The 11,250-nt window shown below is 60.4% G+C and overlaps 1 protein-coding gene across 3 annotated transcripts in view; it reads left to right on the forward strand.

Moving 5' to 3' along the window:
* Positions 1 to 9,532, forward strand: part of PACSIN1 (protein kinase C and casein kinase substrate in neurons 1) — a 64,963-nt gene extending 55,431 nt beyond the window's left edge. For all 3 annotated transcript variants that reach the window (NM_001101101.1, XM_059880347.1, XM_005223249.5), the window contains exons 2-10: positions 930 to 1,053; positions 1,980 to 2,136; positions 3,272 to 3,507; positions 3,905 to 4,060; positions 4,156 to 4,331; positions 4,669 to 4,789; positions 4,893 to 5,020; positions 6,130 to 6,317; positions 6,830 to 9,532. In NM_001101101.1, the coding sequence (NP_001094571.1) occupies positions 991 to 1,053; positions 1,980 to 2,136; positions 3,272 to 3,507; positions 3,905 to 4,060; positions 4,156 to 4,331; positions 4,669 to 4,789; positions 4,893 to 5,020; positions 6,130 to 6,317; positions 6,830 to 6,939 (1,335 nt within the window). In that variant the 5' untranslated portion in view covers positions 930 to 990 and the 3' untranslated portion in view covers positions 6,940 to 9,532. The remainder of the gene's footprint in view (positions 1 to 929; positions 1,054 to 1,979; positions 2,137 to 3,271; positions 3,508 to 3,904; positions 4,061 to 4,155; positions 4,332 to 4,668; positions 4,790 to 4,892; positions 5,021 to 6,129; positions 6,318 to 6,829) is intronic.
* Positions 9,533 to 11,250: the final 1,718 nt, after the last annotated feature.

Here is an 11,250-nt window from a genome sequence, read left to right on the forward strand (position 1 = left end):
AGTGTTTGCACAGATTGCAGTGGCCTGACCTGTGGGCCCAAAGCCACATGTCTAGGACTCTTAGGAGACATGTAAGTGGCTAATGGAGGCTTTGAGACTGGGCACCAGGGCAGCCAGAAGGGCATTTCCAAGAGCCCCGCAGCTCAGAGAACTGAGGAGGTGCTGAGCTTGGGCCCAAGGAGGGAGGTGGCCTGCTACCAGGCTTCGTGATGGGCTTGGGTCCAAGTGCTGGGTAGGGGTTCAGAGAGATTCTAGGAGCTGAGACCAGGGGTTCTGCATTGATTGGGGATGGCGAGGCAGGGCGGGGAGGGGGAGCTGAGGTGGGTCTGTTGAGCCCAGTGCAAGGATTCAGCTGTGCCAGGTGGGCAATGCCAAGGGGACAGACTGAGAAGCCTTCTGGGGTTCATTTGAGCCCCAGGGGGCCCTAACAGGGTGTCCAGTCCTGGGGAGGGGGTGCAGGACGTGCACAAAAATAGATGTGGTTTCTGGCTTTGAGGGGCTGTGTGTGTCTATGAAGCAAACCGCAGATTTATGTCAAGCAAATATGCAATTATGTGGCCCGAGGTTTTATCTGTAAGAGTCCAGGAGCACAAAACCCTTGGGGACAGCATGGTTCTGGTGAGGAGGTGGTCTTCTGAGAGGAGGTGCCCACACTGGAGCTGGAGGACGGACTTGGGGGAAGGGGAGAAGGAGAAGGATATGGCACGAGGGGCTCGTGGGGGACCAGCTGGGAGGTGGGAATGAGGGGTGCCACCTGGTGGATATTGGGGTTACCGTAGGGACGAGGAGCCAGTCTGTAGACAGGAAGCTCCCAGCCAACTCAAGGTTCATGCCTGTGGAGTCCCCGTAGCCCGTTGGGGCCCTGGGCCCGGTGTGGGGCACCTGGGATGCTTCCCTTGTCTCCAGGGGACTCTCTCCTGCCCTCCTAGCGCGTGAGCAGCCCGCATGCTGAACGCCACCACCCACCTGTCCACCGCACCACCCCGCACTATGTCTGGCTCTTACGACGAGGCCTCGCTAGCTCCGGAGGAGACCACCGACAGCTTCTGGGAGGTGAGTCTTAGGTGCTCCATGGGTCCCGGGTACCCGACAGCCTAGCTGCGTGGAGACCCAGGCTTCCAGCCACCCACAACCTCAGCCCTTGACCCTCAAGCCCTTGGGGCCCCTCGGGAGCCCTCCATGTTCAGCAGACAGTGGTTGCCATGAAGTGGTCCCTACAGACCACCGCTGCCCCTGCAGAGACCCTGTAGAATTCAGTGTGGAGCAGGGCCCTCCTGACCCTGCCCTGGGGGCCCTGGATCAGACTCCTAGTAGTTCACAAGGACAACTGAGCGCTTTACAGCTTCCTGGGGTTTCACAGCTGCACCCCCGCCCCCACCCGCACACCCCCTGTGCCGTGGGCAGGGGGCGGGGCACTGCTGCCAACATGTTGTGAGCTCTGGGGACCCCACAGCCAAGAGGGGAGACGAGCCAGCATTACTGGAGCCTCCCAAAGTATTTGAGACCCAGAAAGACATTTTCCATTGGCTTCCAAAACCCAAAGCGTCACAAACTGCCAAAACCAAAGCGCCACAAACTGCCAAACCTAAATTAATAAGTGTTTAATGAGATGTCTACAAAACATAATATTATGTCAAGAAGCTGCAGCTCAACTCAACGCTTATATGACTCTATATAAATATAATAGATTTTGCGTGGCAAGAACAGAATGAATAATTCATCTGAGTCCAAGTCCAAATTATAAATATTCTTCCGCACTTGGTGACAGCGAGGAAATTCTATTTAAAGCGGGACGAAGGAGAGAGTCCAGACGGTGGGGAGTGAGGGCTCGGACCCCCAGGGCGTTAGAGCAGGGCGGCCCGGGAGGCCTGGCGGGCGCCCCCCACCTACCCCTGCGCAGGACGCGGCCGCCACGGTTGGCGGCCGGGCCGGGGGCGCTGGGGGCCCCGCGGGAGTCGTGCTCGCTACTCTGCCACCAGGTGGGGAACTACAAGCGGACGGTGAAGCGCATTGATGACGGGCACCGGCTATGCAACGACCTGATGAGCTGCGTGCAGGAGCGCGCCAAGATCGAGAAGGCCTACGCGCAGCAGCTCACCGACTGGGCCAAGCGCTGGCGCCAGCTCCTCGAGAAAGGTGCCGCCTCTCCCCTCCGTGCCCGGCCCGGGCGCACACCCAGGCGCTAACCGGCCCTCCACTGCCCAGTCCCGGGAGCACCCCGTCCCTGGATGCTCCTGCAACCTCTCATCACTGGGCCTTTGCCAGCGCCCGCCCCTCACACGCACTCTTCGCCTCCCAAACTACCCAGGCCTCCCTGTCGCTGATCAACTCCGCTTTCTGCAATTTTGGATTGAATTTAGAGGGGAAAAAAGACTTTTTTTGGTTGTGCCATGGGGCTTGCAGGATCTCAGTTCCTTGATCAGGGATTGAACCCCAGGTCCAGGGGGCAGTGAAAGCCTGGAATCCTAACCACGAGGTCACCAGGGAACTTATAAAACCTTTTATTTTGAAATAATTTAAGCTTAGAGAAAAATTTCTAGAATAGTACAGAGAATTACCTACCTTTCACCCAGACTCACCAGCTCATATTTTATCGGGTTTGTTTTCTCACGCCCTCTCTATTTATAGGCATGTCTTTTCTGAGCCATTTAAGTTGGAGACACACCCCTTCACCCTAAATCCTTCACCTTATTGCTGAAGAATAAGAACATTTGTTTATGTAATCGCTGAAGAAGAAGGACATTTGTTTATGTAATCATAGTTCAGCTATCAAATTCAGGGCGTTTAATGTGACCCATATGCAAATTTTACGATAGCTATTGTTTGCCCTGGTGCAGATCCTGAGGGTTGTCTGGTTCCAGTGGCTTCCTGTTACGTCACCAGTTGGTTCTTCACTTTTACATTTACATCAACATTCCTGGAGCACCAGGAGCTGGCCTGTGAGAACTCATGGGGTCCAGGCTGTCCCCCATGGGGCTCACAAGCTAATGGAGGCGACAGGGAGCAGGCCCAGAGGCAGATGCTACATATAAGAAGAATTATGAGGGCTGCTGGCAGAGCTCTGTGAGGATAGAGTGTTCAGAGAAGGCTTCCTGGAGGCGGTGGCTATTCTTGGGCTGTTCTGGAGGATGGATAAAGCTATAGGGAGAGCAGAGGAGGGCGTTTCTGCTGCCATGGGAAGTATGGGGAAAGCCTCAGAGAAAGGAGGCGTGAAGGAGGCCTCTGGGCAGGGGGTGACAAGGACCTGGTGACCCCCCGGCCTTTTCCTCAGGCCCACAGTATGGCAGCTTGGAGCGGGCCTGGGGCGCCATAATGACGGAGGCCGACAAGGTGAGCGAGCTGCACCAGGAGATGAAGAACAGCCTGCTGAACGAGGACCTGGAGAAGGTCAAGAACTGGCAGAAGGACGCCTACCACAAGCAGATCATGGGCGGCTTCAAGGAGACCAAGGAGGCTGAGGACGGCTTCCGCAAGGCCCAGAAGCCCTGGGCCAAGAAGATGAAGGAGGTGCCTGGTGGGCGGGCGGCTGCCACGGAAGGGGCGAGGCCAGGCGGCAGGGCTCAGGGGGGCAGACTGAGCCAAGAAAAGGCGTCTACAGACGCTGTAGGCAGTGCGCTGCCCCCTGGGATTGTGCCCACAGGGAGCAGCACTGCCTGCCAGGAGGAAGCATCCGCAGAGAGGGCCGGCCCTGCAGGGCCTAACAGGAGGGTGTCTGTGGGGGCCGGCAGTACTCAGGTGGGTGGGCACTGCCCCCGAATGTCTGGAGCCGGGGCCTGCACCGCTTCTTCCTTTTGAGAATGTATGCTTGCAGCTCCCAGCGGAACGGACAGGAGGGACAGGTGGACAGTGATCTCGGCTCCTACATACGAGTAGGCGCCCTGCCCCCTCGCCTCCCTCCCCACAGCTAGAGGCAGCCAAGAAGGCCTACCATCTGGCTTGCAAAGAGGAGAAGCTGGCCGTGACCCGGGAGATGAACAGCAAGACGGAGCAGTCGGTCACACCCGAGCAGCAGAAGAAGCTGCAGGACAAAGTGGACAAGTGCAAGCAGGACGTGCAGAAGGTTCCGGCTGGGCTGGGGTCTGGGGCCCCTTGGAGTGGGTGGCAGCTGGGAGCTGCAGGCCTGGGTCTTACTCCCCTTTGCCCTGGTGCCCATAGACGCAGGAGAAGTATGAGAAGGTGCTGGACGACGTGGGCAAGACCACGCCCCAGTACATGGAGGGCATGGAGCAGGTGTTTGAGCAGTGCCAGCAGTTTGAGGAAAAGCGGCTGGTCTTCCTCAAGGAGGTGCTGCTGGACATCAAACGTCATCTCAACCTGGCTGAGAGCAGCAGGTAGCTGGGGATGGCGGCGCAGGGGCGGGGTGGGGGAGGTGGGCAGCAGGGTTTCCTGGGCCCTCATTCCAGTAGCAGGAAGGGAGGGCAGGGCTGCAGGGGCCGGTGGTTGCCTGGGTGAGCGCTGAGGCAAGCCAGGCCCTCAGGAAAGGTGCTTGGATGGATGGGCAAGCGGCTAAAATGGGGATGGAGAAGGACATGCCTGGAGCTGCCCACTCAGAGATTGCACTTAGAAAGCCACCTGATTCCTGGCTTCCGGCACCCTGCTCCTCTGGACGGGCCCTCACTGAAGCTTGGGTGCATCTTGCCCTGAACCGCCCGTCCCCTCCACGCACAGCTACGTTCAAGTGTACCGGGAGCTGGAGCAGGCCATCCGGGGGGCCGATGCCCAGGACGACCTCAGATGGTTCCGCAGCACCAGTGGCCCTGGCATGCCCATGAACTGGCCCCAGTTTGAGGTGAGGATGTGTGGGGATGGGGTAGAGGGATCCCAAACTGCTGGAAGGAGCCTCTGGGGGCAGCCCCCCAGCCTAACTGCTCCCCTCCCCTGGTGCCCTCCAGGAGTGGAACCCAGACCTCCCTCACACCGCTGCCAAGAAGGAGAAACAGCCCAAGAAGGCAGAGGGGGCAGCGCTGACCAATGCTGCTGGCGTGGTGGAGTCCACGTCTCAGGCTGGGGACCGTGGCAGGTGAGTGCCTCCTCTGGAGCCTCCTGGGGGCCTGGGGAGCCCCCACACTGGGGCCACTGAGTTTTACCTTAGAAGATAAGAAATGGTTTAAATCAGGACAACCTTGTGCTCCTCTCAGAGACAGAGGTAGCCAGTCTGTGAGAGCTCCTACAAAATGCGAGGCGCTGTGCTGTTTTCCGTAAATTATCTCGTTGAATATTCCCATTTTACAGATAGAGAAACCGATACCCAGAGAGGGTAAGTGACTTGCCCAAGGTCACACAGCTCGTTTCGTAAGCCTCAGAGCCAAGATATGTTGTCCAAGAGGTCTGGCCCCAGAATCCTCACTCACTTATATATATAGCTTCCCTGGTGGCTCAATGGTGAGGAGTCCACCTGCCAGTGCAGGAGCCTCAGGTTCAATCTCTGGGTTGGGAAGATCCCAGTCCAGTATTCTTGCCTGGGAAATCCCCTGGACAGAGGAAGCTGACGGGCTATAGTACATGGTGTCACAAAAGAGCTGGGCATGACTTAGTGACTAAAAATGAGCTTGGCTCATCTCTTTTTTTTTCTTCCAGTTTTAATGCGATATGATTGACATACAGCACTAAGTTTAAGGTGTACAAAATAATGATGTGACTTACAGACATCATGACTTATAGACAGGAATGATTATCACCATAAATTGAGTAAAACATCCATCATCTCCTATAAATTCAAGGTTATTAAGGAATTAGGAAAGAGTTGTTTTCCTGGCGGTGAGAGCTCAGGATTTACTGTCTTAACGTTCATAGATAACACGCAGCAGTGTTGATTTATCGTGTTGCACATTAATTAACATGATGCTCCTCCTACTGGAATGCTCACTCTTAGTCACTGGGTTGTACTGCCCCTCTCAGATGGGGGGTCAGATGTTCTCTGGGGTCTCCTTCAGCACCCACTCACTCCAGGGCTGAGTGATGCTAATAGTCCTGCTTCCCGTGTGTTTAAAGAGCCGTCAGTGAGGGCTCCCTCTTACAAGGCCTGCTCCGGCTTCTGTGGGATTTGGGGTCAGCACCCTGGTTGGGAGGGGGCAGCCCTAGGGACCAGGTGAGGGGCCGCTCAGGCCAGGTCCTGTCCCTGCGCCTCAGTGTTAGCAGCTACGACAGGGGCCAGACTTACGCCACCGAGTGGTCGGACGATGAGAGCGGGAACCCGTTTGGGGGCAGTGAGGCCAACGGAGGCTCCAACCCCTTTGACGAGGACGCCAAGGGAGTGCGCGTGCGGGCGCTCTACGACTACGACGGCCAAGAGCAGGACGAGCTCAGCTTCAAGGCGGGTGAGGGGGCGGGCCCGGTGGGCGAGACCAGGGATGTGACCCGTGCCCCGGGGGGCAAGATCTGGGGGTGACCCGTGCCCTGAGGGCAAGACCTGGGGTGACCCGTGCCCCAGGGGCAAGACCTGGGCTGGAGAGCCGGGGCGGACTCTAAGGATGGCAGCGGGGTGCCAGGGGTGGGATCTGGACCTGAGAATAGGGTGAGGGAGGGCCGGAAGGCCGACTGTGGGGGAGCCTGAAGGCAAGGGGGGCCGGGGGAGGGATCGGAGCGGGGAAATGAAGCTGGAGGTGTGGCCTGGGCCTCCCAGGTGGAGCTGAGACCCAGATTAGCTGGTGGCTGGGCCGCACCTGCATGTCGAGGTGTGGGTGGAGCTGGTCCCCGGGGCGGGCACTAATGCGGGGAGGAGGGTGTTGGGGTGGGCCCAGCCTAATCAGAGGGCTTCCGGGGAAGGTTGGGGTGGAGGTCCCACTCAGGCTCAGGTCAGTCAGCTCCTCCGTGTCCTCTCCCTCCCTAGGAGACGAGCTCACCAAGCTGGGCGAGGAGGATGAGCAGGGTTGGTGCCGCGGGCGGCTGGACAGCGGGCAGCTGGGACTCTACCCCGCCAACTACGTGGAGGTCGTCTAGCGGCCCCGCCCCCCCAGCCCAAGCTCCTCACCCGCCGCCCCCCTCCCTGCCGCCTCCCGCCCCCCCACCCCCTGCCATAGAGTTCCAGACATATTTTCCGATCAAGCTTTTATTTTTTTAAAAGTCAAAACAGAACAAAACAAAAAATATAAAGAGACGGAGCATTTGCAGGGCTGCCTGGAGGCCAGGGTGGTGGGACTTGGGGTGATGGCCCCAGGGCAGGTGAGGGTTTAGAACTTAGCCCGACAGCGACATCATCACATCTGCTCTTCAGATCCCACCAAAGAGTCTCCTGCACCCGAAGGGGTGTCTCCTGGACCCTTCCATCCTCGGTGCCCCCAGCCTTTCCTCCCCGCCACGCTCATCCCCACCCCCGGCTGCCAGCGCCTGCCCCTAGTCTCCAGGCCTGGTTTTCTTGCCCTCTGCCTCATGCCCCACCCTGCTCCCCTCCCACCACCTACTCTTAGAGGCCTCCTCTGAAGACCCCCGAGAAGGGGGCCACCCCTTTAGTCTTCCACTCTGCCTGGGGGAGTGCCCTTCTCCTAGCCTCGTCCCTGAGGACTGGTGGGGCTGGAGGAGGGATGGTCACCCCCTCTTCTCCGACAGAGGTTTCCGGGGTCCCTAGACTCCTCAAGACAAGCAGAGGCGTTAGCTGGAGTTGCGGACAGTGCCACTGGTGTAGGAGGAGGGGTGAACAGGGATGGGGTCGGGGAGGGGATAAGACCCCACTGGGGCTCTTTTTTCCAGCTGTCGGCAGGTTGGGCCCAGTCTCTTCCCCAGAGCCAGACACCGCCTCCCAGTCACTAGCAGAGGCCCCATCCCGCTCTCAGGCAGCAGGGAGGGGGCCCCAAAGCCCAGGGCAAAGCCAGCAACAGTAGCAGCCTCCTCCCGTTTCCTGGGGAGGAGGGCATCTTGCCCGCCCTCCCTCCCTCTCTCTCTCTCTCCCATCTCTCCAAGTCCACCGAAAACTGTAGATCCACCAGGCTAAACCGGCCTCGCCTCCCTCCTCCCTCCTCCACGCCCCTGCTCTGGTCTGCCCAAGGAGGCTCCGCAGAGGATCAGGCAGGGGAACGCCTGCGGCCGGCAGGGAGGGCCTGGGTCTGCAGGTGCCCTGGCCTCCGGAGCAGCACCGTCACCGGGTCTTTCTTCTTGTCCCCCACCCCCGCCAACTCCAGCCCTGGCCCCTCGCAGCCCCTCCCGCTGGTGGCCCCCATCTCTGCACGCCTGGGTCTCAGGGAAAGGACTCCCGTGGGCGGGAGGGGGCCAAGGGCCTCCCGAGAGCAGCAGTGTCTGCTGAGGCAGGTGGACGGAGGCCGTGCCGGCCTAGCAGGTGTTCGCACCAGGGCGCAGCCAGCCTGGCCCATAGAGTGGGGAGCCGCCCGGGCAGACCAGGACCCCCAGGCCGGGGAAGGACGGGAAGCGGCATCTCTGAGGCCCTGGGACTTCCTGCAGCAGCAGGGGAGGCCGCTGCTCAGGGCGCCGAGCCTTGGGGCTGCGGACACCCCACGCACTCTGCCCTGGTGGCGCTTGGTCTCCAGGTAACGACAGCACGACCCCCGGCCCCTCTGCCACCCTCGGTCTTCTTTTGCTCCCTGCTGCGTTTGCCCAGAGCCCACTCAGGAGGTCCCCAGACCCCAGCCTCCAGGCCCTGTGCCTAGTCTTGTGGGCCCAGAGGACCCTGGCAGAGGCGCTGGGGCAGGCCTCCCTCGGGGCCAGGGGACTTTGGGGCTGTGAGGACCCCCCCACTTCAGCACCCCTGTTCTTGTCCCTGTCTGCTCTCTGCGCCTCTGCTGCAGCCTGAGCTGTGACCCAGGCCCCTGAGAGCCTGAAGCAAGATTTCAGAAGCCCTCAGGCCTCCAAACTCCCCAGTTGAAGCCTCTTCAGCTTCTCCCCCAGGCAGGAATTGGGGTAGGGGGCCTCTGTCCTCGCAAAGCAGGAGGCCCGCCCGTTTGCACCCTGGGGCCTGGGCTCCCCTATCCTGGCCCGCGGCCTCCGGGCACCCAGGTGGGGCTGTGGCCCTGGCTGGACCCCAGGCCCATCCCCCTCCACACTCCAGCTGCCGGCTCCAGGGCGGGGACTCGAAACCCCTTTCCTTCTGAGCAACCACCTCCACGGGCCCACTGGGGACCCCTTTCTCTCATCCCCAGGCTCCTCAGGACCCCAGGGAAGGAGGGTCTCCCACCCGAAATCCCCCTGAGCCCCACCTGTCAGTGCTGGCATCGGGCACTCAACACCGAGCGTGGGCGCCCACACCCACCGCCTCTTGTAGCCCCCCCCCCACCACCAACCCCCTTGATGCTGCGTGGACCGCCCCGCGGGGCTCGGGGCTCAGCGGCGAGTACTGTGTTCTGTCCCCAGTGAAGCCCCATTTCTGTGGTCCGGCTCTGCAAGGAGCCAGGGCTGCCCCGCCGCCCGCCACCCCAGGCTTCCTGACTCCGTTAGTCCAACACTTGTGAAACTCCGAGAAGTGCTGTGGTCTCAGCAACGCACCTGTTTTGTACACGATTGTGTAATTTAAAGGTGTATAAATACAGATATATATATATATAAGTTGTGATTGTACAACTGTGGATAAAGTCCAGAACTGTGTCAACCTGGCTGGACATGTGTCCTTTTGAGTCTTGCGTGTCTCAGGCTCTTGTGAGTTCTCTACAGCTGGAGTCCGTTGGGGAGGTGGTGCCCCAGGGTGCTATCCTGGGGGAGCACCAAGGGTGGGGGGCCCCAGGGCCTGTCTATGCAGGGAAGCTCACCCTAGATGCTCTCTGAGGCGCCAAGACTGTGGCCTTTAGGGTCCTGGGCACCTGGTGATGAGCACTGGCCAGGAGAGCTGGGGCATCTGGGGTCCCAAACTTATGGTTCAAGGGTGAATTTGACTCCCAAGTAGGTTCAATTTTTGAAGCGAAATTCTAAAAGTGACTACGGAGGTCTGTGGCTCATGGCTGCCCACAGTCCCAGGCTCCCTGTGCTGTAATATCAGTCACGCTGCACTTTTGCCTGACCTCGGACTGCGTTTCTGTGTGGGACCCCTCCAGGGGCCAGACTGGGGCTCTGAGCCCCTGGCTCCATCCCAGCCTCAGCTCCAGGCCCGGTTCCTGCTCCAGCCTCCCCCACTCCAGCCAGACCCCCTCCGGGGCAGGCAGGAGTCCCAGGTCTAGTCCCAGTCCGGCCGTCGGTTCACGGTGTCCCAGTCACCAGCCTGGGCCTTACCCCGGTTGGTTAGATGTCTCTCTGAGGCCCTTCTGGCCCCGACAGCCTGGCAGGGTCCCGACACAAAACCATCGTTCAAGGCAAATACACTAGAGTCCCGTCACCCCCCACCCTCACTGCTTTGCCCCAGCCTCAGGGCATGCTCATTTGACCTGGGGACACTGTCTGCTTCTCTCCCATATTCTTCATCCCCAGATCCACCTCCAGGGACACGCCCCTGGTCTGAGTCGAACAGAGAACTCTTCAGATAAAGGCACGAGTTGAGCTCGAAGTATCTGGACAGGCTGTTCCGTGCAGAGCCCTGGAGGCGGGCTGCCCTGAAGGTCAGGGAGGAGGTCCTAGGCTAGATGGGGCTCTGACGGGCAGTGTGCGTGCAGGAGGAAGAGGCTTCTGGAGTTTGCTGCCAGCACACGGGGTGTCACCGGATGGGTGTGTGCCCGCCAGGGACCTGTGTGCCTCTGTGCCTCGTGGCAGATCCACCCAGCAGGGAGTGGCCCCCTGCCCCCCCGCGGCGCGGGTGCCATTCTAGAGCAGCTCCAGCTCCCCACTCCTCGCCCTGATCCCCTTCCCCCCTTCCCTCCAGCCCCAGCCTGCGATCGGAGGCGCTCCAGTGCCTGCTAGGGACCTGAGAGCAGGTGGCTCGAGGGACTCCGGTGGGGGTGGGGGGCGGGGGAAGGCTGGAGACAAAACCAGTTCAGCAAAGCTGAGCTGGGTTCTGGCTGGGGTCCCAGCCCGCCCCCTCCCCAGGGGTGGGCAGACAGCAGGGGCCCAGCGAGGCACCGGCCTGGGGCAGGCCCCCTACCCCCGCCTCCTCAGGTGCAGTCCCAGCTGACATGCCAAGGTGCTGTTTGCTCACTGCCAGGAGTAAACGTTCTTCTGGAGACAATAAAATTGCTGAGGGCACAAGGTGCAGCACAGGCAGCGTTTAACCTTCAGTGGTCGAGGCGCCGCTGGCTGGCTCCCCATCCCGACTCCCGGGAAGCTGAGCCTTACAGAGGCGAGGGCAGGAGCGGGAGGCAAGGAGGGGTGGAGAGAGCCCTGTCCTTGTGGGCTCGGTCCGGGTTCTGCCGCTGATCAGCCGTGTGACTGGGAGCGAGCGCTTAA

Source organism: Bos taurus, chromosome 23, assembly GCF_002263795.3.
Source record: "Bos taurus isolate L1 Dominette 01449 registration number 42190680 breed Hereford chromosome 23, ARS-UCD2.0, whole genome shotgun sequence".
NCBI lineage: Eukaryota > Metazoa > Chordata > Mammalia > Artiodactyla > Bovidae > Bos > Bos taurus.